Below are 23,383 nucleotides of genomic sequence, written 5' to 3'. Positions count from 1 at the left end.
ACTCAATACCCCGACTAATGAAGGCCAACACTCCATACACCTTCTTAACAACCCTATCAACCATTAACTTATGTTTGTAATGTACCGTGCTGCTACTGCAAACAGCTAATGTTCATGGCATTTATACCCTGGGTATGTGTGCCTATGACAATGAGGTGAATTATATTTCCTTCCTCAGGGAATGCTGGACGCTTTGGTGACCATTTATCAGCGCCACGGGATTATCGGACTGTGGCGTGGATCGAGTTCAGCCGTGCCCAGGGTAATGGTGGGCTCTGCTGTCCAACTCTCCACGTTCTCGAAAACCAAACAGGTCACCAGAGACCTGCAGGTGAGCAGAGTCGAGTGGACAGTTTAGTCGAGTGGAGGGAGCGGGCAGACAGAGTCGTAGAGTGATGCAGCACGGAAGCAGGCCCTTCGGCCCAACTCGTCCATGCTGACCAAGCTGCTTACCTGAGTTAAGATTTCTTTATTCGTCACGTGTATATCGAAACACACAGCGAAATGCACCTTTTGCGTAGAGTGTTCTGGGGGCAGCCCGCAAGTGTCGCCCCTCTTCCGGCATCAACATAGCACGCCCACAACTTCCTAAACCGTATGTCTTTGGAATGTGGGAGGAAACCGGAGCACCCGGAGGAAACCCACGCAGACACGGGGAGAACGTACAAACTCCTTACAGACGGTGGCTGGAATTGAACCCGGGTCGCTGGCGCTGTAATAGCGTTACGCTAGCCGCCACACTACCGTGCCATTTGCCTGCGTTTGGCCCATATCCCTCTAAACCTTGGCCATCCGTGTACCTGTCTCAAACCTCTATAAGGTTACGCTCCAGGAAAAACAGTCCCAGCCTATCCGATCTCTCCTTATAACTGAAGCTCTCCAGTCTCCCTAATACTCCTGTAAATCTCTTCTGCCCCATTTCCAGCTCAATGTCTCTTAAACGTTATAACGGTACCCGCCTCTACTACTTCCTCTGGCAGCTCGTTCCATACACCCACCGTCCTCTCTGGAACAAGTTGCTCCTCAGTCCCCCTTCGAATCTCTCACCTTAAACCTACGCCCTCTAGTTTTGGACTCCTATCCTGAGGAAAAAGACTGACCATTCACTCTGTCTGCCCCTCATGATTTTATAAACCTCTATAAGGTCACCCCTCAGCCTCCTATGCTCCAGGGGGGAAAAGCCCCAACCTATCTGGTCTCTCCTTGTAACTCAATCCCTCCAGTCCTGGTAAATTCCTTGTGAATTGTTTCTGCATGCTCTCCAGCTTAACAACATCCTTCCTGTAGCCGGGCGAGCAGAACCGCACACAAAACTCTTGAGCCCGGTCTCACCAACTTGATGTAAACGCACTGTAAGTGTAAAAACTGCAGAGGTTGGAAATCTGGAACACTTGGCAGGTTGGCCAGCGTCTGTGGAGAGAGTCAGTGTATCGGGTAGAAAACCCTTCACAGGAGAGGGGGGGTTTAGAGGGCTATGGGCCAAATGCAGGCAAATGGGACAAGCTCAGGAAGACACGTTGACCAACATGGACTAGTAGGGGTGAAGGGTCTGTTTCCATTGCTGTATATGACTCTAACTGTGGAAAATGGGAACACAAGCAGAGAGGTGGGGGGGTGGTGAGGGAAGGTGAAGACCAGGATTGTCCAGGTGATGTTTTCGGTGCCCGCTGGTTAATAGATGTACTAGGGCAGATAGAGGAGGAATCTATATAGAACATAGTGGGCGGCCCATCGGCGCAGCAGGTAGAGCCACTGCCTCACAGCCCCAGAATCCCTGGTTCGATCCTGACCTCCGGCACTGTGTGTGTGTGTGTGTGTGTGTGTGTGTCTCCGTGTGTGTGTGTGTGTGTGTGTGTGTGGAGTTTGCACCTTCTCCCTGTGACCGCGTGGGTTCCCCCCGGGTGCTCCAGTTCCCTCCCACATCCCAACGACGTGCGGGGTCGGTGGGTTAATCGGCCGCTGTAGATTGCCCCCCTAGTGTGTGGGTGAGGGGGTAGAATCTCTGAGGGGGGGGGGTGGTGGTGGAGTTGATGGGAATGTGGGGGGAATGAGATGGGATTGGTGTAAATGGGTGGTTGATGGTCGGCACAGACTCGATGGGCCAAAGGGCCTGTTCCTGTGTGACTGTGACGTTAAGTGTAAATGGGTGGTTAATTGTCTCTTGATAAACCGGCCAAGCTCTGTCCTGGGACATTCAAGGACCAGGCAGCACAGGAAACCCCGGGCCTTAGAGACAAGACAGTTATGAAGGAAATCTGTTCTTGCCACCGAGGACAGCCGAGTTCTGGAATTCCCCAGAGGGGCTGTGTGTGCAATAAAATTTGGAGGGTTGTGCAGAACGAGTACACCTCCCTCCCTCTACCTCCCTCCCTCTACCTCCCTCCCTCTCCCTCCCCCCTCCCAACCTCCCCCTCCCCACCTCCCTCTCCCCATCCTCCCTCACCCTACCTCCCCCTCCCTCCCTCCCCCTCCCCATCCTCCCTCACCCTACCTCCCCCTCCCTCCCTCCCCCTCCCCATCCTCCCTCACCCTACCTCCCCTCCCTCCCTCCCCCTCCCCATCCTCCCTCACCCTAACCTCCCCTCCCTCCCTCCCCCTCCCCATCCTCCCTCACCCTACCTCCCCCTCCCTCCCTCCCCCCCCATCCTCCCTCACCCTACCTCCCCCTCCCTCCCTCCCCCTCCCCATCCTCCCTCACCCTACCTCCCCCTCCCTCCCTCCCCCTCCCCATCCTCCCTCACCCTACCTCCCCCTCCCTCCCTCCCCCTCCCCATCCTCCCTCACCCTACCTCTCTCCCTCCCTCCCGCCCTCCCCACTCCCTCTTTCCATCTGCCTGGTAACACCACCTCTCCTGGTCCACAGCTCATCAAGCCGGCCAGCCCGCTGGAGCCCCTCGTGGCCGGGATGGTCAGCAGCCTGTTCGCTGTGCTCGCCATCACCCCCTTCGACGTGGTCAGCACTCGCCTCTACAACCAGCCCGTGGACCAGCGGGGGAAGGTAAGGCGCTCTGCTCCTCGGGAGAGGGCGGGGGGGGGGGGGGGGGGGGCAGGCATTGAGGACTCACTGCCCAATGGACTCTGACCGTCCACACCAACACACACTGCAACAGCCCAGACTGAACCCCCCACACCCCGTCAGTCCCTCGCACACACTGCCCGGTGAACACCACCGTCATCACACACAGACCATGATGCAACCTGTCATATATGTCAGAGTGGAGTTGATTGTCATATGCACAAGTACATGTATGAACAAGTACATGTTTAAATGTTTAAACCAGTCACAGAGCAATACAGCACGGATACAGGCCCTTCGGCCCAACCAGTCCGTGCCGACCACGGTGCCCACCCAGCTAGTCCCAATTTCCTGCGCTCGGCCCATATCCCTCCAAGCCCCGTCCCTCCATGTACCTATCCAAGTGCTTCTTAAATGATCCTGCTGTACCTGCCTCACCCACTTCCTCTGGCAGCTCGTTCCACACACTCACCACCCTCTGCGTGAAAAAGTTGCCCCTCAGGTCCCTTTTAAATCTTTCCCCTCTCACCCTAAACCTATACCCCCTAGTTTTAGACTCCCCTACCATGGGGAAAAGACTGTTACCGTCCACCTTATCTATGCCTCTCGTAATTTTAAACACGTCTATAAGGTTGCCCCTCATTCTCCTCCGTTCCAAGGAATAAAAACCTAGCCTGCCCAACCTCTCCCGATAACTCTTTTTCAATCTTTTTATTAGTTTTCAAATTAATACAGATTAATATATAACATCAATGTTTGTACATGTAATACAGAGAGATCAGGAGAACAATCATGGCAGAGATAATCATAAAGAACAAAATATAAAAACATCTGTAGATCCAATGATCTCCTAGTAAATGAATATAATGTAAAAGAAAGGAAAGAAAAAGATTTATTATATAAATTTTAAATAAAGAAAAACCAAATCAATAAGAAAAATTATAAACAATGTGTCAAACCAAACTAAACAACAGAAATATTTCAAAAAAAACAAAGACTGGACTAAAATTTCTCAGTGGAAACAGAGCGATATTATGTCGTCAACTCTGTTCCTCTAAGTTGGAAAGTTATTGAAAGGGGATCTACATCATGTGAAAATATTGAATAAATGGACTCCAAATATCTTCAAATTTAAGCGAAGGATCAACTGTAATTTTTTTCCAAGTTTAAACATGATCTAGTTTGAGAGAACCATTGAAAAGTAGTCGGGGGTATTGGATCCTTCCATTTAAGCAAAATGGATCGTTTGGCCATTAATGTAACAAAGGCAATCATACGGTTAGCGGAAGCAGATAAGTGGCCAGACTCTATCCTTGGTAATCCAAAAATTGCAGTGATAGGGTCTCTCCCTGTAACTCAGGCCCTCGAGTCCTGGCAACATGCTCGGAAATCTCCTCTGCGCTCGTTCCAGCTTAAACCAGAAACATACATTGAAAATGAAGAAGGGAAATGGGTATCTAGCTATGCGCAGGTACGTGTGTGCGCAGGTACCTGTGTGCACGGGTGCAATACTTGTAGCAGCATCACAGGCACACAGCATTAGAAAAGTAGTATTCACAAGAAAATCATAAACAATTTTTACAAGAAACAACACAATTAGAATAAAAGTCCATTTTTTTATTATATAAACATTTATTAGCTAAAAGCACTACAAAATGGACAACCAGTGTCAAAATACTACAACTAATACAGAAAAAGAGAAGAAAACAAACTAAGCATCTACATAACTACAGCGATAACACTAACACCCGCTAAACGCACCACGCAACACTGCAGAGAAGAATCGCATTCTCACCGTCCACAACACACGTGATCCCCTGAGGGGCCCACCGAGCGCCGAACTCAACCAGGGTGCCCGCGGGTACCGCGCGCTCCCTCTCCAAGGACACCCGTGCGCAGACGTAAGCCTGGAAGACGGGGCAGGCAACAAAGTCCGTTTTAGTGCAAAGTGACCGAAGTGGTCACAGTGTTGCTGAGGTAGTGATTAGGGTTGTGCCGGTTGGTTCAAGAACCGAATGGTTGAAGGGAAGTAGCTGTTCCTGAACCTGGTGGTGTGGGGACTTCAGGCTTCTGTACCTCCTGCCCGATGGGAGCTGCGAGAAGATGTTATGGCCCGGATGGTGGGGATCCTTGATGACAGATGCCTCCCTCCTGAGGCAGCCTCTCCTGTAGAGGTTGTTTACCCTCAGTGTTGTCCCTCCACAGGGCCTGTTCTACACCGGAAACCTGGACTGCTTCGCCAAGACGGTGAGAAAGGAAGGCTTCGCTGGCCTCTACAAGGGAACGGGGGCCTCCTATTTTAGGCTGGGCCCACACACCGTCCTCAGCCTCTTCTTCTGGGACGAGCTGCGCAAGCTTTACTGGAAGCGGTGACGTTGCCCTCCGATCCCCTTTCCTGCAGCCCCCACAGAGGGGCAAAACCCCCGCCGGGAGGGTGCGGTGGATCAACGAGGCAAGCCTGGCGGGAGAGGGGCTTGTTAAAAACAGGTGAAAGGTCTTCGGTCTTGCTGACAGAGGGACCTGCTTCTCCGGCGGTGGTAGTGGGCTTTGGAGGATGGACATTGGTGTTTATTTCACAAGGACGCTTATGACCTTTGATCTGCGCTGTGTATGGGACGTCCCTTCTCAACTGGAATGGTTGTTGGACTCGTGCCTTAGACCTGGGAGTTTGGCACTGGAGGGGTGGAAGAGTTGATGTATTGGAAGGCCGAGTTTGGGGAAGGATTGGAGGGGTGTTGGGTGGACTTTGGGGGGGGGGGGGTAGTGTCACATTGACAGTGGCTGGGGGAAGATTATTTGGGATGGGCGGTGTGAAAGGAGATGTAGTACTGGGTGCAGGGGCAGGAGTTCAGTTACTGGGAGGGATGGACGTTGGGGGAGGTTCGACGGATTGGGAACTGGGCTTTGTCACGGAGTGGTACAGCACAGAAACAGGCCCTTCGGCCCCCCAGATCCATCCCAGCCTTCTTTGCCCATCTACACACCAATCCCGTTTGCCAGCATCAGGACCATGTCCTAGGCCTTGCCAATTAAACATACTGATTGTATCTGATTCCACTGCCTCCTCTGGCAGCGTGTTCCAGATATCGACCATTCTCTGTGTAAAAAAAAAAGCACCTACCCCTCAAATCCTCTTCAAAACTCCTTCCTCTCACCTTAAGCCTGCACCCTTTTGTTTCTCATACCCCTACTGTGGGGGGAAGAGTTGTAGTACTGGACGCTGGGGCGGGAGCTCGGTCACTGGGAGGGATGGGCTTTAGGGTAGATCTGTAGTTTTGGCCTTTGTGGGAAAGAGTTGTGTGGGCTCACAAAGGGATAGGCTCACGGTAGCCTGAATGGCCACACCTCTCCTTTAATGATAGGAGCTACAGATCACTTCACCCATTCTTTTCTACGACACTAAGTTTGAGAACGTCACCCCATCTCTCGACGAGGCATATTACAACCCTGGGGACTTGACATTAAGTTTAACAACTTCAGGTAAAACCTGAGGATGTTTCAGTTGGTTTCATTGGTGGCTTTTGAAGTAATTATCGCCTTGGCAACCTTGGCCTGCAGTCTATCACAAAGGTTCCTTCCGTTCCCTCGACCTCGGGTGCTCTCCTATGGACATCAATCCTGATTCTGTTCCCACTGACGCTGCCTGAGGAGCAATTTTGTTCTCATTGTGAACACCGTAAGGTGATTTGGAGGTGGATTATTTAGGGCATCCGGGATCCTGTGTTCTGTTTGAAGGCACTGTCTGAATATCTCTCCGCATCCAACTACCAAAAATCAAAAGGAGAACCCTGTGGGATAATTTTACTGCACTGTGGTTGGCCGTGAAGATGTAGGTTTCCCTGAGAAAATTGGGAACAGTCCTGCTCAGTTTTCAAATGCGGAGAAATATTTGAGGGAAACACTTAAAAGAAAAACATCGAGGACACTAATTGTGCACCTCGTTCAAAGTGAATGTAATGAATAGAAAACTGTTGCTGAAATTATAATCATCTGGTTTCTCAAACAGTTATTTAGTCCTCTTGAATGTAACACCCAAGTGGTAATGAAAGTGTCTCAGAATTTTAAAATATTAAAGTTTATTTACTAAAAGTTTACCTTCTTAAACACTGGTGGTGTGGATTTCTTTTACCAAATCACCCATCGATCACAGTTCACAGCTGTAGATTCTGGACGTCGCCTTAACCAATTCAGAAAGAATTTAGAGACACGAGACTGTAGACACCGGAATCTGGAGCCACGAGCAGTCTGCTGAAGGAACTCAGCGGGTCAGGCAGCGTCTGTGGGGACGGAAAGGAATGGTCAACATTCCGGGTGGAAACCCTGCATCAGGCTCCATCAACTGTACAGCGCTAATGGCTCTGGGCAGAGATGGGAGTGTGGTGTTGAGATCAAGGCTCACCCGTGGTTGCATTGAATAGTGAGGGAGCTGCTCTTCTTCATGGCCAGATGGAGAGGTCAGGATTGACTGACGTTGAGCACTTCCCTAGCCTCCCCAGTGACACCTCTGCCAGTGAAGAACAGATTAGGTTTTCTTCATAAAGAGACATCAAGTGGCCTTTTAATGGTCAGGGTAATACAGCAAGGAAGCAGGCCCTTCGGCCCAACTCATCAACCCGATCCCCATCTACAGTTAGCTGTCTGTAAGGAGTTTGTACGTTCTCCCCGTGTGTCTGCGCGGGTTTCCTCCAGGTGCTCCGGTTTCCTCCCACATCCCAAAGACGTACAGGTTAGGAAGTTGTGGGCGTGCTATGTCGGCGCCTGAAGCGTAGCGACACTTGTGGGCTGCCCCCAGAACACTCTACGCAGAAGATGCATTTCACTGTGTGTTTCGATATACATGTGACTAATAAAGAAATCTTATCTTAAAAACCCCTTCCCTCCCAGTTCCATCCACCTACCACCCACACATTTCACCCACTGGCTCCCCCCCACCCCCCACACACTTCCCCGATCGGGTCCTGGTTCCATCTGATATCTTTACAGACACACACACAGCGCCGGAGGTTGGGATCGAACCCGGGTCTCTGGAGCCGTGAGGCAGCGTCTCTACCCACTGCCACTGAGCCGCCCTGTGTTAAAAATCCACATAACCTGTTGATATGGTAACAAGTCTTAGTAATTTAGAGTGCTGCAGAGCTGGGGAATAAATTCAGTTAATTCAATAAGTCTGGAATGATGCTAGTCTGGGCAATGGTGACACGCAGATCACTGGCTGGTCAACATCCCAACAAGCAGCCGGAGGCAGAGACAACTAGAGGGTACAGGTTTAAGGTGAAAGGAGCAAGGGACCTGAGAGGCAACCTCTTCAAACAGAGGGTGGTGGGTGTGTGGAACGAGCTGCCAGAGGAGGTGGTTGAGGCAGGTACAAGAACATTTAACAGACACTTGGACAGGTACATGGATAGGAAAGGTTTAGAGGGATATGGGCCAAACACGGGCAAATGGGATATTTATTTATTAGTCACATGTGCATCGAAATACACAGTGAAATATATCTTTTTGCGTTGCTAAGAATGTGCTGGGGGCAGCCCGCAAGTGTCGCCACACTTCTGGCGCCAACATAGCACGCCCACAGCTTCCTAACCCGTACATCTTTGCAATGTGAGAGGAAACCGGAGCACCTGGAGGAAACCCACGCAGACATGGGGAGAACATACAAACTCCTTCAGACAGCGGCGGGAATTGAACCCAGGTCGCTGGCACTGTAAAGCATTACGCTAACCGCTGCACTACCGTGCCTGCCATTTAATGACAGACCATGATTAAGGGGCTCGAACTCAATGATTCAGTAGGTGACAATGGAGACGGCAGATGCTGAAATCTAGACCAACCCACAAAAGGCGCTGGAGGAACTCAGCAGGTCAGGCAGCATCTGTTGGGGGAGATGCACAGTTGACGTTTTGGGTCGAGACCCTTCACCTGGACTGAGAAATAGAGTTTATTTCGGAAGGTTAGTACCAAGATTGGACTGTCGGTGCAGGGTAAGGGGTGTCAGTGTTGCATTCCGTTCAGAGGAGATGTGTCCCAGAGCAGCACAAGCTCAAAGAGCCAAACCGTGTCCCCAAACCACGGGCGTTCTGTGGAATGTGCCAGTTCCTGAAATCGCGTTCTCAAGGAAATGCTCCAGAAAAAAAGCCAAGTTGGTAATGGACCCAAGGCAACAATAAGTAAAAGATGTAGCTTGAACAAACACAGTCAACAAAACCCTGGCTTGAGGTGAGCTAGGATGACAGTGCATATTACACTCACCAACTTTTATTGATGCACCACAGAAAGCATCCTATCTGGATGCATCACGGCTTGGTACGGCAACTGCTCTGCCCAGGACCGCAAGAAACTGCAGAGAGTTGTGGACACAGCCCAGCGCATCACGGACACCAGCCTCCCCTCCTTGGACTCTTGTCTTTACCTCTCACTGCCTTGGTGAAGCAGCCAGCATAATCAAAGACCCCACCCACCCAGGACATTCTCTCTTCTCTCCTCTTCCATCAGGTAGAAGATACAGGAGCCTGAGGGCACGTACCACCAGGCTCTAGGAAAGCTTCTACCCCACTGTGATAAGACTATTGAACGGTTCCCTTATATGATGAGAGGGACTCTGACCTCACGATCTACCTTGTTGTGACCTTGCACCTTATTGCACTGCACTTTCTCTGTAGCTGTGACACTTTACTCTGTACTGTTATTGTTTTAACCTGTACTACATCAATGCACTCTGTACTAACTCAATGTAATTGCACTGTGTAATGAATTGACCTGTATGATCGGTATGCAAGACAAGTTTTTCACTGTACCTCGGTACAAGTGACAATAGTAAACCAATACCAAATTATCCTATTGCTATAAACAATCCGCTGGGAGGAACTCAGCAGGTCGCGCAGTATCTGAAAGGAGTTGTCAACGTTTCGGGTTGAAACCCTGCTGAGCTACCCACCCCACTGCAGATATTGTGTCTCCATTATCCTGTTTCTCATCCAAAGTTGTGTCTAACTTGACCTTCCCCGTTAAGACCAACAGGGTGTTGGATTTGACTATTTTAAGTAGTTTTTTTTAAACGTGTAGTGTTTAATACACTTCAAGTGGCTGCACAAGGAATGGCCAGTTCTTAGCTTATTGGTTCATCATCAGGTGAATACGTGTTTTCTCACTGGTTGGTTTTGCCACAGGTATCTAATAGGTTTTCTGATTGGATTATTGTTAGCTGAGGAGTACCTCTTGTCTCAGGTATAAAAGGTGTCATTTTTTGTTAATCTCTCTCTTGCTGCCTTCCCCCTGACCCGAGCTCATTTTAGTTCCTTTGTCTTGGCTCATCTAGTACTAAAGCTAGTGCCATGTGCTCTGTGATTGTTTGTTTTAAACTTTTCCAGTAAGATATCTTTATTAGTCACATGTACATCGAAACACACAGTGAAATGCATCTTTTGCGTAGAGTGTTCTGGGGGCAGCCCGCAAGTGTCGCCACACTTCCGGCGCCAACATAGCACGCCCACAACTTCCTAACCCATAAGTCTTTGGGATGTGGGAGGAAACTGGAGCACCCGGAGGAAACCCACGCAGACACGGGGAGAACGTACAAACTCCTTACAGATAGTGGCCGGAATTGAACCCGGGCTCACTGGCGCTGTAATAGCGTTACACTAACCGCTACACTACCGTGCACTTTCTGAAGCACCAAGTTGTTTTCAACTCATTCTTGGACTCCTGAAAGAACCTGCAGATTCGAAAATAACCGGATCCGACAATGGGTACACACACTACAATTGTCCAACCCACTTTGATCTCCTTCCCTGTCTTTGGCCTCTGGACAGGGAAGAAGGGGGCAGGCATGGCAGGAGCAAGAGCCTTCAGTAAAAAAGAGATGGGCTGGAAATCTATGCCCATCTATGCCCCTTGTGATTTTATACACCTGTGTAAGGTCACCCTCAGCCTCTGACCCACCACACACAACAGATACCTGTTGCAATGGGTGTCACACTGTTTGATAACTCACCACTAGTCTGCTTCTGAGCTCAATACTTTTTTCCACAAAGTTGGACACTGGTAGCTTGGGTTTTAGTTATAAGCTCCCTTACAACTTGCTTCACAGCCACACTGCTCACAAGATATTTGGGAATAAATAGTTGTAGGAAGGGGAGGGGGGCGGGACGAAATATAAATGGGATTGAATCAGAACCCTTTATGCAGAGAGCTGTGAACACAGCTCAGCACATCACGGAAAACAGTCTCCCCTCCATGGACTTTTCCCGCTGCCTCTGTAAAGGACCCCTCCCACCCCGGACATTCTCTCTTCTCCCCCCTCCCGTCGGGCAGAAGATACAAAAGCCTGAAAGCACGTACCACCAGGCTCCAGGACAGCTTCTATCGCACTGTTATAAGAATATTGAATGGTCCCCTAGGACAATAAGATGGACTCTTGATCTCACAATCTACCTCGTCGTGGCCCTTGCACCTTACTGTCTGCCTGCACTGCACTTTCTCTGTAACTGTGACACTTTATTCTGTATTCTGTTATGGTTTTCCTCTGTACTACCTTGATGCACTGTGTAATGAAATGATCTGTATGGATGGTATGCAAGACAAGTTTTTCACGGTACCTCAGTACAAGTTGCAATTAGAAACCAATTTACCAATTTTATTTGCATTTCAAACAAGGAGTCTCCGACGATTGAAAGGATCAAGAAAGTCTACATTTTGGGTTGAGACCCTTCATCTGGACTGCAAGATATAGAGGGGAGCTGGTCAGTATAGAGAGGTGGCAGGTGATAGGTGGATCCATGTGAGGGGGGTAATAGAGGAGGGTGGGAATGATGTCAGATGCTGAGAGGTGATAGGCGGAAGTGACGGAGGGCTGAAGATGGGTGGAATCTGATAGGAGGGGAAGGTGGAGCCTGGAATAAAGGGAGGGAGGTGGGGAGGGGGACCGGTGGCAGGAGTGTGTGGGTGATGGGCAGAGGGAGAGGGGACAGACATGGAGTGATGGGGGGGGGGGGGGGGGTTGGATCAGGAGAGAAGAAACGAAAAAAAAAAGGGGGAAAGGGCCAGAGGGGGAGCAGGTACCAGAAGTTTGAGAAATCTATCTCCAACCCACCAGCATGAACATCAAATTCTCAACCTTCTGGTACCCAATCCCCCAGATGAAGGGTCCCGACCCGAAACGTTGACTGTCCATTTCCCTCCACTGATGCTGCCCGACCTGCTGGGTTCCTCCAGCACTGCTTGTGGGTTGCTCCAGATTCCAGTGTCTGCTGTCTCCAGTGTCTCAAGGAAGTCTAACACAGGTTAAAGGCGTGCCTTCAGGCTCTGGGACGGTGTTACCGGGTGTTTAGTCAAACTTGAGGCGTACATGCAGGTTAAGAACTGATTTGATGAAATTTTCAAGGAAATAAAAGCAGACCAAGAGAGCTATTTTCTAAGGGTCAGGCAATCACCATGTTATAGGAAGGATGACATTAAGCTAGAGACGGTGCAGAAAAGATGCACAAGTTGCCAGGACTGGAGGGTTTGAGTTATAAGGAGAGACAGAACAGGCTGGAATATTTTTTCCTCTGGAGTGTAGGAAGCTGAGGGGTGACCTTATAGGGGTTTACAAAATCATGGGAGGCATGGATAAGGTGGATTGTTAGTCTTTGTCCCAGGGTAGGGGAGTCTAAAAGGGTACAGAAGGCATGGTCGAAAAACTGCAGCCACATTTATCAAGAGCAGAGTTGGGACACACTCCGGATCGCAGAGGGTGTAGGAGTTTAAAACTGGCAAAGGGCAACTGATGGAGAATTAATTGTTAATTCTCAATCTGAGACTGGTTGATTTCTGGGGAAGGCAGGGCCGTGTGGAGTTGGATTGAAGTTCAGCCATGATGTCAATGAACGGCAGACAGTCCCAATGGTCACTTTCAGAAGAGGAACACGTGCTTTCCTCAGCAGGAGGGAACCAGCAAGGTCCATCCCAGTGAGCCGCTCGCTTTTCCGGGGTTCCCGTCTCGTGCGATCCCGGGTGCCGACGATCAGGGGAAGACGGCCGGGTTCAGGAGCCGGAGGGAGTGCGCGGTGGCTCGGAACTGCTCCAGGGTCCAGCACTGGGCAGGGTTGGCCGACGAACCTCCAGGCTGCACGGGGTCTGCTCCTCTGCTGCTGCTGAGGGGGCTGATGAGAGGGAGAGAGAGAGGGAGAGGCCAGATCAGTGGGGCACGCCTCACAAGGACAAGGTGTACAGCTGTACGAGACATAGGTGAGACAACACCTGGTATATTGAGTGCAGTCACTGTATTATAGGAAAGATGACATTAAGTAGAGAGGGTGCAGAAAAGATCCACCAGATACCAGGACTGGAGGGCTCGAGTTATAAGGAGAGACTAAATAGGCTGGGACTTTTATCCCTGGAGCGTAGGAAGCTGAGGGGTGACCTTATGGAGGTTTACAAAATCAGGAGGGGATGGTTACAGTTTTTGTCTCAGGCTAGGGGAGGGCACAGGTATAAGGTGAGAGGGGAAAGATGTAAAGGGACCCCGAGGGGTAACTTTTTCCACACAGAGGATGGTAATTTTCGTTCAACTATTTACACCGATCCCATTTTTTTAATTATCCCCACACTTCCACTGGCTCCCGCCCAGATTCTACCCTTCACCCACACACTGGGGGCAATTTACAGTGGGCACACACACACACGCACGCACGCACGCACACACACACAGCTAAAGGTCGGGATCGAACCTGGGTCTCAGCGGTACTAACCACTGCTGCACTCTGCTGCTCCTTAACCAAGTCTTAGGGCAAACTTTTACTGTATCTGTAGCCCACTCTCATTCGTGAGGCAGTAGGGGTTGGGGATGAAGACAAGATATCCTATTCCCAAAACTATCCACACTTACCCCCCCCCACCCCCCCGGAATTAACCAAATTCAACATGCAGTCCAGATGCAGGGTCTCAACCCGAAACATCGACTGTCCATTTCCCTCCATAGATGCTGCCGACCTGCTGAGTTCCTCCAGCAGTTTCTGTGAAACTCAGCCTGCATTTTGCAGGAACCCAGGTCGCTGGGGCCGTGAGGAAGCAGCACTAACTCCCGCACCGTCCCGTGTTAGAATGGAGGGTCGTCCTGCTGCCTTCCTCCATCCAGTCGTTGGAGGGCGCAGATTCGGGAGGTGCTACAGGTGAAGCCTTGGTAAAGTTCAGAAGCCCAAATGGCCCCCAGTTCTCACACTAACTAACATAAAAGTGGACATCGGGGCCAGTCAGTGACAGAGGTACCTGATCATCGTTGGGTCGTTAAAAGTGATGAGTATGTCAGTGGTGTATTGAGGGAGTCTGAAGAGGACCAGGTGCATGTTCACTGTGTTCTTGGCCTGTAGGGCAGAAAGCAGATAGGAAATAAGTCCTATTGTCCACAGAACCAGCCAGATGAATGCATCTGCTGGAAACACCTCCATTTAGCATAGACCTCAGGCATTCTCCATCATCTCATAGACAACCGTCGATAGACTTTGATTCCCCAATACAGTATAACTTTGTGCACCGATCAGAAATGTGTCAGTGAGGGTAAGAATAGGTTGGTTTAGGCAGATGAATGCGTGGCTGAGGAGTTGGTGCAAGGGGAAGGGTTTCAGATTTGTGGATCTTTGGGATCTCTTCTGGGGAAGGTACGACCTGTACAAAAGGGACAGGTTACGCCTGAACTGGAGGGGGACCAATATTCTTGCGGGCAGATTTGCCAGAGCTGTTGAGGGGGGTCTAAACTAATTTGGCAGGGGGATGGGAACCAGAGTGACAGGTTAGAGGTTGGTGCATTTAGTGTACAAGTAGACGCAGAGTGTAGAAAGACTGTGAGGGAGGATAGGAGTTGAAAGGACAAAATTGGAGACGGTTAGAACTCATCCAAAGGACGGTTCAGGGCCTGATTGAAGCCTTCAGTTCGGCAATGCATGGAGTACTGCATGCAGTTCCGGTCTGCTTACTTGAGAAAAGATGTGCTGGCTTTGGAGGCGGTGGAGAGGAGGTTCACCAGGTTGATTCCGGAGATGAGGGGGTTAGCCTGTGAGGAGAGATTGAGTCGCCTGGGACTATATTCACTGGAATTCAGAAGAATGAGAGGGGATCTTATAGAAACAAATAAAATTATGAAAGGGAGAGATAAGACAGAGGCAGGAAGGTTGTTTCCACTGGTAGGTGAGACTAGAACTAGGGGATGTGGCCTCAAGATTCGGGGGAGTAGATTTAGGATGGAGATGAAGAGGAACTGCTTTTCCCAGAGAATAGTGAATCTGTGGAATTCTCTGCCCAGGGAAGCAGTAGAGGCTGCCTCATTAAATATATTTAAGGCGCAGTTAGATAGATTTTTGCAGAGTAGGGGAATGAAGGGTTATGGGGAAAAGGCAGGTAGGTGGATCTGAGTCCACGGCCAGATCAGCCATGATCTTATTGAATGGCGGAGCAGGCTCGACGGGCCAGATGGCCTCCTCCTGCTCCTATTTCTTATGTTCTTGTCCCAACTAAGTACGACCAAGGATGTGGAAGCCGTAGAGAGGGTGCAGAGGAGATTTACAAGGATGTTGCCTGGATTGGGGAGCATGCCTCATGAAAACCAGGTTGAGTGAACTCGGCCTTTTCTCCTTGGAGCGACGGAGGATGGGGGGGGGACCTGACGGAGGTGTATAAGGTGATGAGAGGCATTGATCGTGTGGATAGTCAGAGACTTTTTCCCAGGGCTGAAATGGTGGCCACAAGAGGACACAGGTTTAAGATGCTGGGGAGTAGGTAGAGAGGAGATGTCAGGGGTAAGTTTTTTACTCAGAGTGGTGAGTGTGTGGAATGGTGGAGGCGGATACGATAGGGTCCTTTAAGAGACTTTTGGATAGGTACATGGAGCTGAGAAAAATAGAGGGCTATGGGTGAGCCCAGTAATTTCTAAGGTAGGGACATGTTCAGCACAGCTTCGTAGGCCGAAGGGCCTGAACTGTGCTATAGGTTTTCTATGTTTCTATGTAACCCGAGGGAACCAGCCGACTGCCACTGACCTGCTCGTTGAACTTGGCCACCCGCTGTCTCCCAGAGAGAAACCAGGCGCTGCTCAGCTCCTTCAGTGCGATCTGGTCTCTGCTGATGGGCCCGACGCTCAGGACCTCTGTGCCATCCCCAGCTGAAACGCCGTTAATAGCTGTGACGTCATCAAAGTGGTACCTGACAATACAAAGCGCCGGTGATTCTGAGCTGCTTCTGCACGTGAGCGAGAGGCCGGAATCTGGAGCAACACACAATCTGCTGGAGGAACAGCGGGTCGAGCAGCATCTGTGGGGGAAGGAACTGTCGACACATCAGGACTCATGCAGGGATTCAACCCAATCTCTTTCCCCCCACAGGTGCTGCTTGACCCGCTGAGTTCCTCCAGCAGATTGTTCGTTACATAGGAGCAACGTTGATTAACAAGATGGGAGCAAACGCGGGGCCCAATTGCACTGCAACAAGATAAAATTCCGCCAATCAGGGACGACACAGCTTGGCAGCTACTGGAGCCACTGCCTCACAGTTCCAGTGGCCCAGGTTCGATCCCGACCTCCGGCGCTGTCCGCGTGGAGTTTGCACGTTCTCCCTGTGACCGCGTGGGTTTCCCCCGGGTGCTCCGGTTCCCTCCCACATTCCAACGACGTGCGGGGTCAGTGGGTTAATCGGCTGCTGTAAATTGCCCCCCTGGTGTGAAGGTGAGGGGTAGAATGTGGGAAAGAGGAGAGACTAGGTTACAGCGCAAAGTTGGAGGTGGGGTAGGATTGGGCTAGTATACTGGTTATGGACAATAGGCCAAAGTGTCTTCCCTCTGTGTTGTAAGGAAATATAGAAATGCCTGCAATAAAGAACTCTATCAAATTTTAGTCCAGAAAAATGTAGCATCTCAGCACAACAGACTTCATAATCTGGTTGCACAAATTAGAAGTGATATTATTTTATTACAGGCAACCCCGACATTATGGTGGTTCAGCTAATGGAAATTTGCCCTTATGGAATTCACAAATGACTACCTAAAAATGCGATACAGGTAGAACAGTACAGCACAAGAGGACTCTCTGATCTATGGGTTCTTTCTGGGGTCTCACACACACACTGAGACAGACGTCAAGTGCTGCTGGGAGGTCATCAACTCGGTGAAGGACGCCCTTTGGTCTGCCTGAAACCTGTTGGTCTTCCAGCTCAGTGAGATGTCCGTAAGGGAATGCTGCCGACGGGCACAGTCCGGGCTGCAGGAGTACGTGCGGAGGGACGCGCTGAAGCTCGGCGCAGCCAATGCAAAGTCTCCCTGGGGAAGGACCACAGTCCGGGCTCCTTCCGCTACTGCACATGGAGGGACGGAGCTGGGTGGGGAAACCCCTCAATCAATGAAAGGGTGTGTATCACCTCAGGGAGCCACATGAGTGGCAATGGTGCTGGGTTTGTCTGTGTGCTTTTATCTTTAACGTTTACACTACAGAATGTAATGACCATGAATGTAAAAGATTTTTTTGCACTGTTCCTTCCTTTGCATATATTTTTTATTATGAATAAAGACTATTTTTGAAATAAAAACAAAGCACTGGAACATGGGCCGTGTGCAGGCAGAAGGGATTAGTTTAATTAGACGTCTAGTTCATCACAACATCGTGTTCCTGTGCTGTACTGTAGGAACAGCCCTCTGGCCCACAATGTGGAGTAAAATTCGTTCTGTGTAACCAACGTAGTGAAAGTAAGTAAACACAATGGAAGAGGAAACCGGAGCCCCTGGGGTAAACGTACGTGGTCACAGGCAAACTCCACACAGGGACAGGGCCGGGGGTTGGGATCGAACCCGGGGTCGCTGGAGCTGTGAGACAGCGGATCTACCCGCTGTGCCACTGTGGTTATAAGATTTCTTTGTCAGTCACACGTACATTGAAACACACAGTGAAATGCATCTTTTGCGTAGAGTGTTCTGGGGGCAGCCCGCAAGTGTCGCCACGCTTCCGGCGCCAACATAGCACGCCCCCAACTTCCTAACCCGTACGTCTTTGGAATGTGGGAGGAAACCGGAGCACCCGGAGGAAACCCACGCAGACACACAGGGAGAACGTACAAACTCCTTACAGACAGCAGTGGGAATTGAACCCGGGTCACTGGCGCTGTAAAACGTTATGCTAACCGCTACACTATTTAGACTGGACTAACTTACCTGGCTGCATCCTCGTCAGGAACCTGACCCTGGTACTCCAGCAACTCAATGATGATGCTCTGGTCCGTACTACTGTGCATGAACACCTCCTGGTTGTCTGGAAGCTCCCGGATATCGCTGTAAGGGTAGAGGGTACAGAGGAACCAAAATCCAACGTAACGCTGCCTTTCAGAGAGACCCGTTTCAGGGTATAGATATAATGGCGTGACATCGCTGTTAGGGTCAGCACTTCCTCCCCTTTGCTAGCTGCCATTCAGGCCATCACTACTATCCTACTTTAACTGAGGCAGGCACAGAGTTCCGGGATTTTGAAGTGAAGTATGTTTAAGTCGGGATAGTCTGTAGGCAATACGGCTGACATTTTTTTTAAAAGAAGCTTCACTTACAGAGTCGTGAAGTGGTACAGTACAGGAACAGGCCCTTCAGCCCACCAGGTCTCTGCCGATCTACACCAATCCCATTTGACCTCAGCAGCACCGTATCCTTCTATGCCTTGCCTATTCAGGTGTCTGTCTCTTAAACGTATAATTGTATCTGATACCACCGCCTCCTCTGGCAGGGCGTTCCAGATATCAGCCACTCCCTGTGTTGTCTCTTGGGGAAAGGTTATGCTCGTTATCTGCTGGAGTGAGAGGGCACGTGATTGGAACATATCAGATCCCAAGGGGTCTTGTCAGGATGGAAGTGGAGAGGGTGTTTCCTCCTGTGGGAGAATCTAGAACGAGCGGCCACTGTTTAGAAATAAGAGGACACACTGTTAAAACTGAGACGAGGGGAATTCTCTCCCTCAAAGCGAGGTGGAAGCAGAGTCTTTTGAATATTTTTAAGGCAGGGGGAGGTAGGTAGACACTTGGTAAGCAAGGGGCTGAAAGGTTAAGATAAGATTTCTTTATTAGTCACATGCACATCAAAACACAGTGAAATGCATCTTCTGCGTAAAGTGTTCTGGGGGCAGCCCGCAAGTGTCGCCACGCTTCCAGCGCCAACATAGCACGCCCACAACTTCCTAACCCGTACGTCTTTGGAAGGTGGGAGGGAACCGGAGCACCCAGAGGAAACCCACGCAGACACGGGGAGAACGTACAAACTCCTTACAGGCAGCGGCAGGAATTGAACCTGGGTCGCTGGCACTGTGCCATACACCTCTCCCCTAACGGTTCTCAGCTCCTTCACATTGAGTCCAACACTGGGAGCCCTTGTGTTCCTCCAGCAGCTGTCTCCACCTTCACCCTCCCCTCCCCACACCTCGCTCCATCTGTCCCTCTTTCTTTGTCTGCCATCTATCACCCACCTCTCCGTTGTCTCCCAGCTCTACCCCTCCCTCTCCCCTAACTGGCTTCATCTGCCCATTATCCTCCTGTCTACATCAATGGTGCTGAGGTGGAGAGGGTTGAGAGCTTTAAGTTCAGAGGGGTGAACATCACCAATAACCTGTCCTGGTCCAACCACGTAGACGCCAAAGCCATGAAAGCTCACCAGAGCCTCTACTTTCTCAGGAGGCTAAAGAAATTCAGCATGTCCCCCTTGACACTCACCAACTTTTATCGATGCACCATAGAAAGCATCCTATCCGGATGCATCACAACTTGGTACGGCAACTGCTCTGCCCATTAGCACAAGAAACTGCAGAGGGTTGTGGACACAGCTCAGCACATCACGGAAACCAGCCTCCCCTCCATGGACTCTGTCTGCACTTCTCGCTGCCTCGGTGAAGCAGCCAACATAATCAGAGACCCCTCCCACCCCGTACATTCTCTCTTCTCCACCCTCTCGTCAGGCAGAAGATACAAAAGTCTGAGAGCACGTACCACCAGGCTCAAGGACAGCTTCTATCCCACTGTTATAAGACAATTGAACAGTCCCCTAGTACAATAAGATGGACTCTTGATCTCATGATCTACCTCATTATGACCTTGACATGTTGTCTGCCTACACTGCACTTTATCTGTAGCTGTGCCTTGTACAACCTTTATCTTTACCTTGTACAACCTCAATGCACTGTGTAATGAATTGACCTGTACGATCGGTATGCAAGACAAGTTTTTCACTGGACCTCGGTACGTGACAATAATAAACCAATTCCAATTCCCTCCCACCAATCACCTACCTGCCCCTTGTCTCACCACTCCGCCTCTCCTCTCTATACCAGTCATCTCCCCTCTCTGCTCACAGTCCTGATGCGGGGTCTCGACCCAAAACGTCAACAATTCCTCTCCACCCCACAGCTGCTGCTCGACCCACTGAGTTCCTCCAGCAGGTTGTTTGTTGCGAAAGATGACCAAGGGGAAACGTGAGTGCGGGGTTGAGGTTGCAAAGAGATCTGCCATGATTGGCCAAGCAGGCTGGAGTGACCAAGTGGCTCCTGCTCCTGATTCGTCTGTGTTGGGCTTACCTGACGTCGATGGCATGGGGGGGGAGAACAACCGAGAACGAACCCCCAAACAGCGCTTGAGCGTGGGTCCCATTCGTTGCCATCTCCTGGAACAAACGGAGTTTCATACTTTATGTTAAAGGACCAAACACTCATCCCTCAGCACCCTGCTGAAATACACAGAACAGTACAGCACAGGAACAGGCCCTTCGGCCCACCATGTCTGTGCCGACCATGATGCCGAATTAAACTGGTCGTCTCATTACAGGAAGGATTTGGAAGTGTTGGAAAGGGTGCAGAGGAGATTTACCAGGATGCTGCCTGGTTTGGAGAGTATGCATTATGAGGCGAGACTAAGGGAGCTAGGGCTTTACTCTTTGGAGAGAAGGAGGATGAGAGGAGACATGATAGAGGTGTACAAAATATTAAGAGGAATAGATAGAGTGGACAGCCAGCGCCTCTTTCCCAGGGCACCAATGCTCAATATAAGAGGATACGGCTTTAAAGTAATGGGTGGGAAGTTCAAGGGAGATATCAGAGGAAGACTGTTTACCCAGAGAGTGGTTGGGGCATGGAATGCGCTGCCTGGGGTGGTGGTGGAGGCAGGTACATTGGTCAAGTTCAAGAGGTTGTTAGATAAGCATATGGAGAAATTTAAAATAGAGGGATATGTGGGAGGAAGGGGTTAGATAGTCTTAGGCGATGTTTAAAGGTCAGCACAACATTGTGGGCCGAAGGGCCTGTATTGTGCTGTACTGTTCTATGGTTCTATGAAGCTAAATCTCTTCTGCCAGCACGTGATCCACATCCCTCCTTATTCATGTGTCTAACATCCTCTTAAACCCCTCTATCGTATCTGCCTCCACCACCACCCCTGGCAGTGCATTCCAGGCACCCACCACTCTCTGCAAAAAAAACTTGCCCCACACATCTCCTCCTCTCACCTTAAATGCACGTCCTCTAGTATTTGGCATTTCTACCCTGGGAAAAAGATTCTGACTGTCTGCCCTGTTATGTCTCTGATAATCTTATAACCCTTTGTCAGGTCTCCCCTCAGCCTCTGACGCTTCAGAGAAAACAGCCCAAGTTTGTCCAACCTCTCCTTTTAGCTTATGCTCTCTAATCCAAGCAGCATCCTGGTGAACCTCTGCTTTATCCTCTCCAAAGCCTCCACGTCCTTCCTGTGACGGGGTGACCAGAATTGCACACAATACTTGGTATTGGTATTGGTAGAATGATTATAGGAAGGGTAATGAGTAGATCTGTACTTTCAGCTTTATTTGAAGATGAAACCCCACTCACAAGAGTTCTAGGAGGGAACAAGTGCCATTGCAGGGAACCCTTTTGTTAGGGAGTACCACTGCGACTGTGTATATACTCCTGCCTTTGTAGGTGTTGTATTCACACAATAATGACAACACAGATGAAAGGGAAAGTTGTAAATGAGTGCACACAGAGTGAAGCTCCCTCTACCCCTGTTACATACAATAACATTCTCTTCAAACGGATCCATCAGACACTCCAAGAGCACAAGCAATTTGTACATACACTGGGCGCTGACGCTCATTGTGTAGAGGTTACCCAGCACTGCCCCTCACTGGGGAACAGGCTCCCCTAACACTGCCCCTCACTGGAGGACAGGCCCCACTGGCACTGCTCAGTGGGGAGTGGGCTCCTCTGGCACTGTCCCTCCCTGGTGAACAGTACCCTGGCATTGCCCCTCAATGGGGAACAGGGCCCACTGGCTCTGCACCTCACTGCAGAACAGACTCCCCTGGCACTGCTTCTCACTGGGGAACATGTTCTGCTGGCACTGCCCCTCACTGGGAAAAATACACTGGCACTGCCCCTCACCGGGGAACGTTCCACTGGTTCCCCCCTCCCCTCACTGGGGAACAGGCTCCCCTGGCTCTGCCCCTTACTGGGGAACAGACTCCACGGGCACTGCCCTTCACTGGAGAAAATCCTCTGGCACTGCCCCACTGGGGAACATGCTCCACTGGCATTGCCCCTCAATGGGGAAGAGGCTCCACTGGCACTGCCCCTCAATGGGTAACAGGCTCCACTGGCACTGCCCCACACTGGGGAACATGCTCCACTGACACTGCCTCTCACTGGGGAACATGTTCCACCAGCACTGCCCCCTCCACTGGGGATCAGGCTCCACTGATGCTGCCCCTCACTGGGGAACATGCTCCACTGGCATTGTCCCTCACTGGGGAACATATCCCACTGGCACCCCCACTGGGGATCAGGCTCCACTGATGCTGCCCCTCACTGGGGAACATGCTCCACTGGCACTGTCCCTCACTGGGGAACATATCCCACTGGCACCCCCCCCCCCCCCCACTGGGGATCAGGCTCCACTGGTACTGTCCCTCACTGGGGAACATATCCCACTGGCACCCCCCCCCCCCCCCCCCCCACTGGGGATCAGGCTCCACTGGCACTGCCCCCCCCCCCCCCCCCCCCCCCGAATGTCTCCACTGGCACTGGCGCCACTGCTGCCCCCTCTCGGTCAGGCTGTCCACAGATCAGACGGCCCCACGTGGTTGCTGTCTCCTCCGCATCCAGTGGCGGGAGATGGCGGCCTCTACCGTCTGCCCGCTGTCGGCCTCCCGAGCGGGACCGGTTCCTTCAGGCTGCCTTGGCCGAGGCATCGATCTCACGTCCCGGGGAACGGTACCAACCGGGCAGTCGGCGCGGAAGGGGAGGCAGCGCTCGGTTACCTGGCTGCTCGGGCTCGGTCCCCGGCCTCCGTGATCGGCCAACCGCCGCCGCCAGCCGAGTCCTGCCGGAAACACACGAAACTCAGATCGGCCCGAACCGGAAA

General features: G+C 51.0%; 2 protein-coding genes across 5 annotated transcripts in view; one reads left to right on the top strand and one right to left on the bottom strand.

Moving 5' to 3' along the window:
• Nucleotides 1-5,727, top strand: part of slc25a35 (solute carrier family 25 member 35) — a 21,062-nt gene extending 15,335 nt beyond the window's left edge. For both annotated transcript variants that reach the window (XM_052044692.1, XM_052044690.1), the window contains 3 exons: nucleotides 179-331; nucleotides 2,864-2,998; nucleotides 5,222-5,727. In XM_052044692.1, the coding sequence (XP_051900652.1) occupies nucleotides 179-331; nucleotides 2,864-2,998; nucleotides 5,222-5,389 (456 nt within the window). In that variant the 3' untranslated portion in view covers nucleotides 5,390-5,727. The remainder of the gene's footprint in view (nucleotides 1-178; nucleotides 332-2,863; nucleotides 2,999-5,221) is intronic.
• rangrf (RAN guanine nucleotide release factor) lies at nucleotides 4,737-23,383 on the bottom strand. 3 transcript variants are annotated; one of them, XR_007958711.1, is made up of 7 exons: nucleotides 23,280-23,383; nucleotides 20,572-20,657; nucleotides 18,180-18,296; nucleotides 16,024-16,186; nucleotides 14,261-14,355; nucleotides 7,112-7,293; nucleotides 4,737-4,923 (listed from the first exon to the last, which is right to left on the bottom strand). XR_007958711.1 is itself a non-coding variant. In XM_052044694.1 (6 exons), the coding sequence occupies exons 2-6, from the start codon at nucleotides 20,652-20,654 to the stop codon at nucleotides 13,017-13,019; spliced, it is 597 nt and encodes a 198-aa protein (XP_051900654.1). In that variant the 5' UTR covers nucleotides 20,655-20,657; nucleotides 23,280-23,383; the 3' UTR covers nucleotides 11,635-13,016. The 3 variants fall into 3 exon arrangements, 1 of the variants encoding a protein (XP_051900654.1); XR_007958710.1 differs by lacking the exon at nucleotides 4,737-4,923 and adding an exon at nucleotides 5,355-5,474; XM_052044694.1 differs by lacking the exons at nucleotides 4,737-4,923; nucleotides 7,112-7,293 and adding an exon at nucleotides 11,635-13,155.

This window comes from Pristis pectinata, chromosome 37, assembly GCF_009764475.1.
Source record: "Pristis pectinata isolate sPriPec2 chromosome 37, sPriPec2.1.pri, whole genome shotgun sequence".
Taxonomy (NCBI): domain Eukaryota; kingdom Metazoa; phylum Chordata; class Chondrichthyes; order Rhinopristiformes; family Pristidae; genus Pristis; species Pristis pectinata.
This window is presented reverse-complemented; position numbering and strand designations above follow the sequence as displayed.

Bases quoted from the DNA above. Each gene is read 5' to 3' on its own strand.
- rangrf (XM_052044694.1), bottom strand. From the start codon at position 20,654: ATGGCAACGAATGGGACCCACGCTCAAGCGCTGTTTGGGGGTTCGTTC. The intron at 18,297-20,571 runs GTAAGCCCAACA...CTACCCTTACAG, and splicing joins CCCCATGCCATCGACGTCAG to CGATATCCGGGAGCTTCCAG. The intron at 14,356-16,023 runs GTCAGTGGCAGT...TCTGCCCTACAG, and splicing joins TGGCCAAGTTCAACGAGCAG to GCCAAGAACACAGTGAACAT.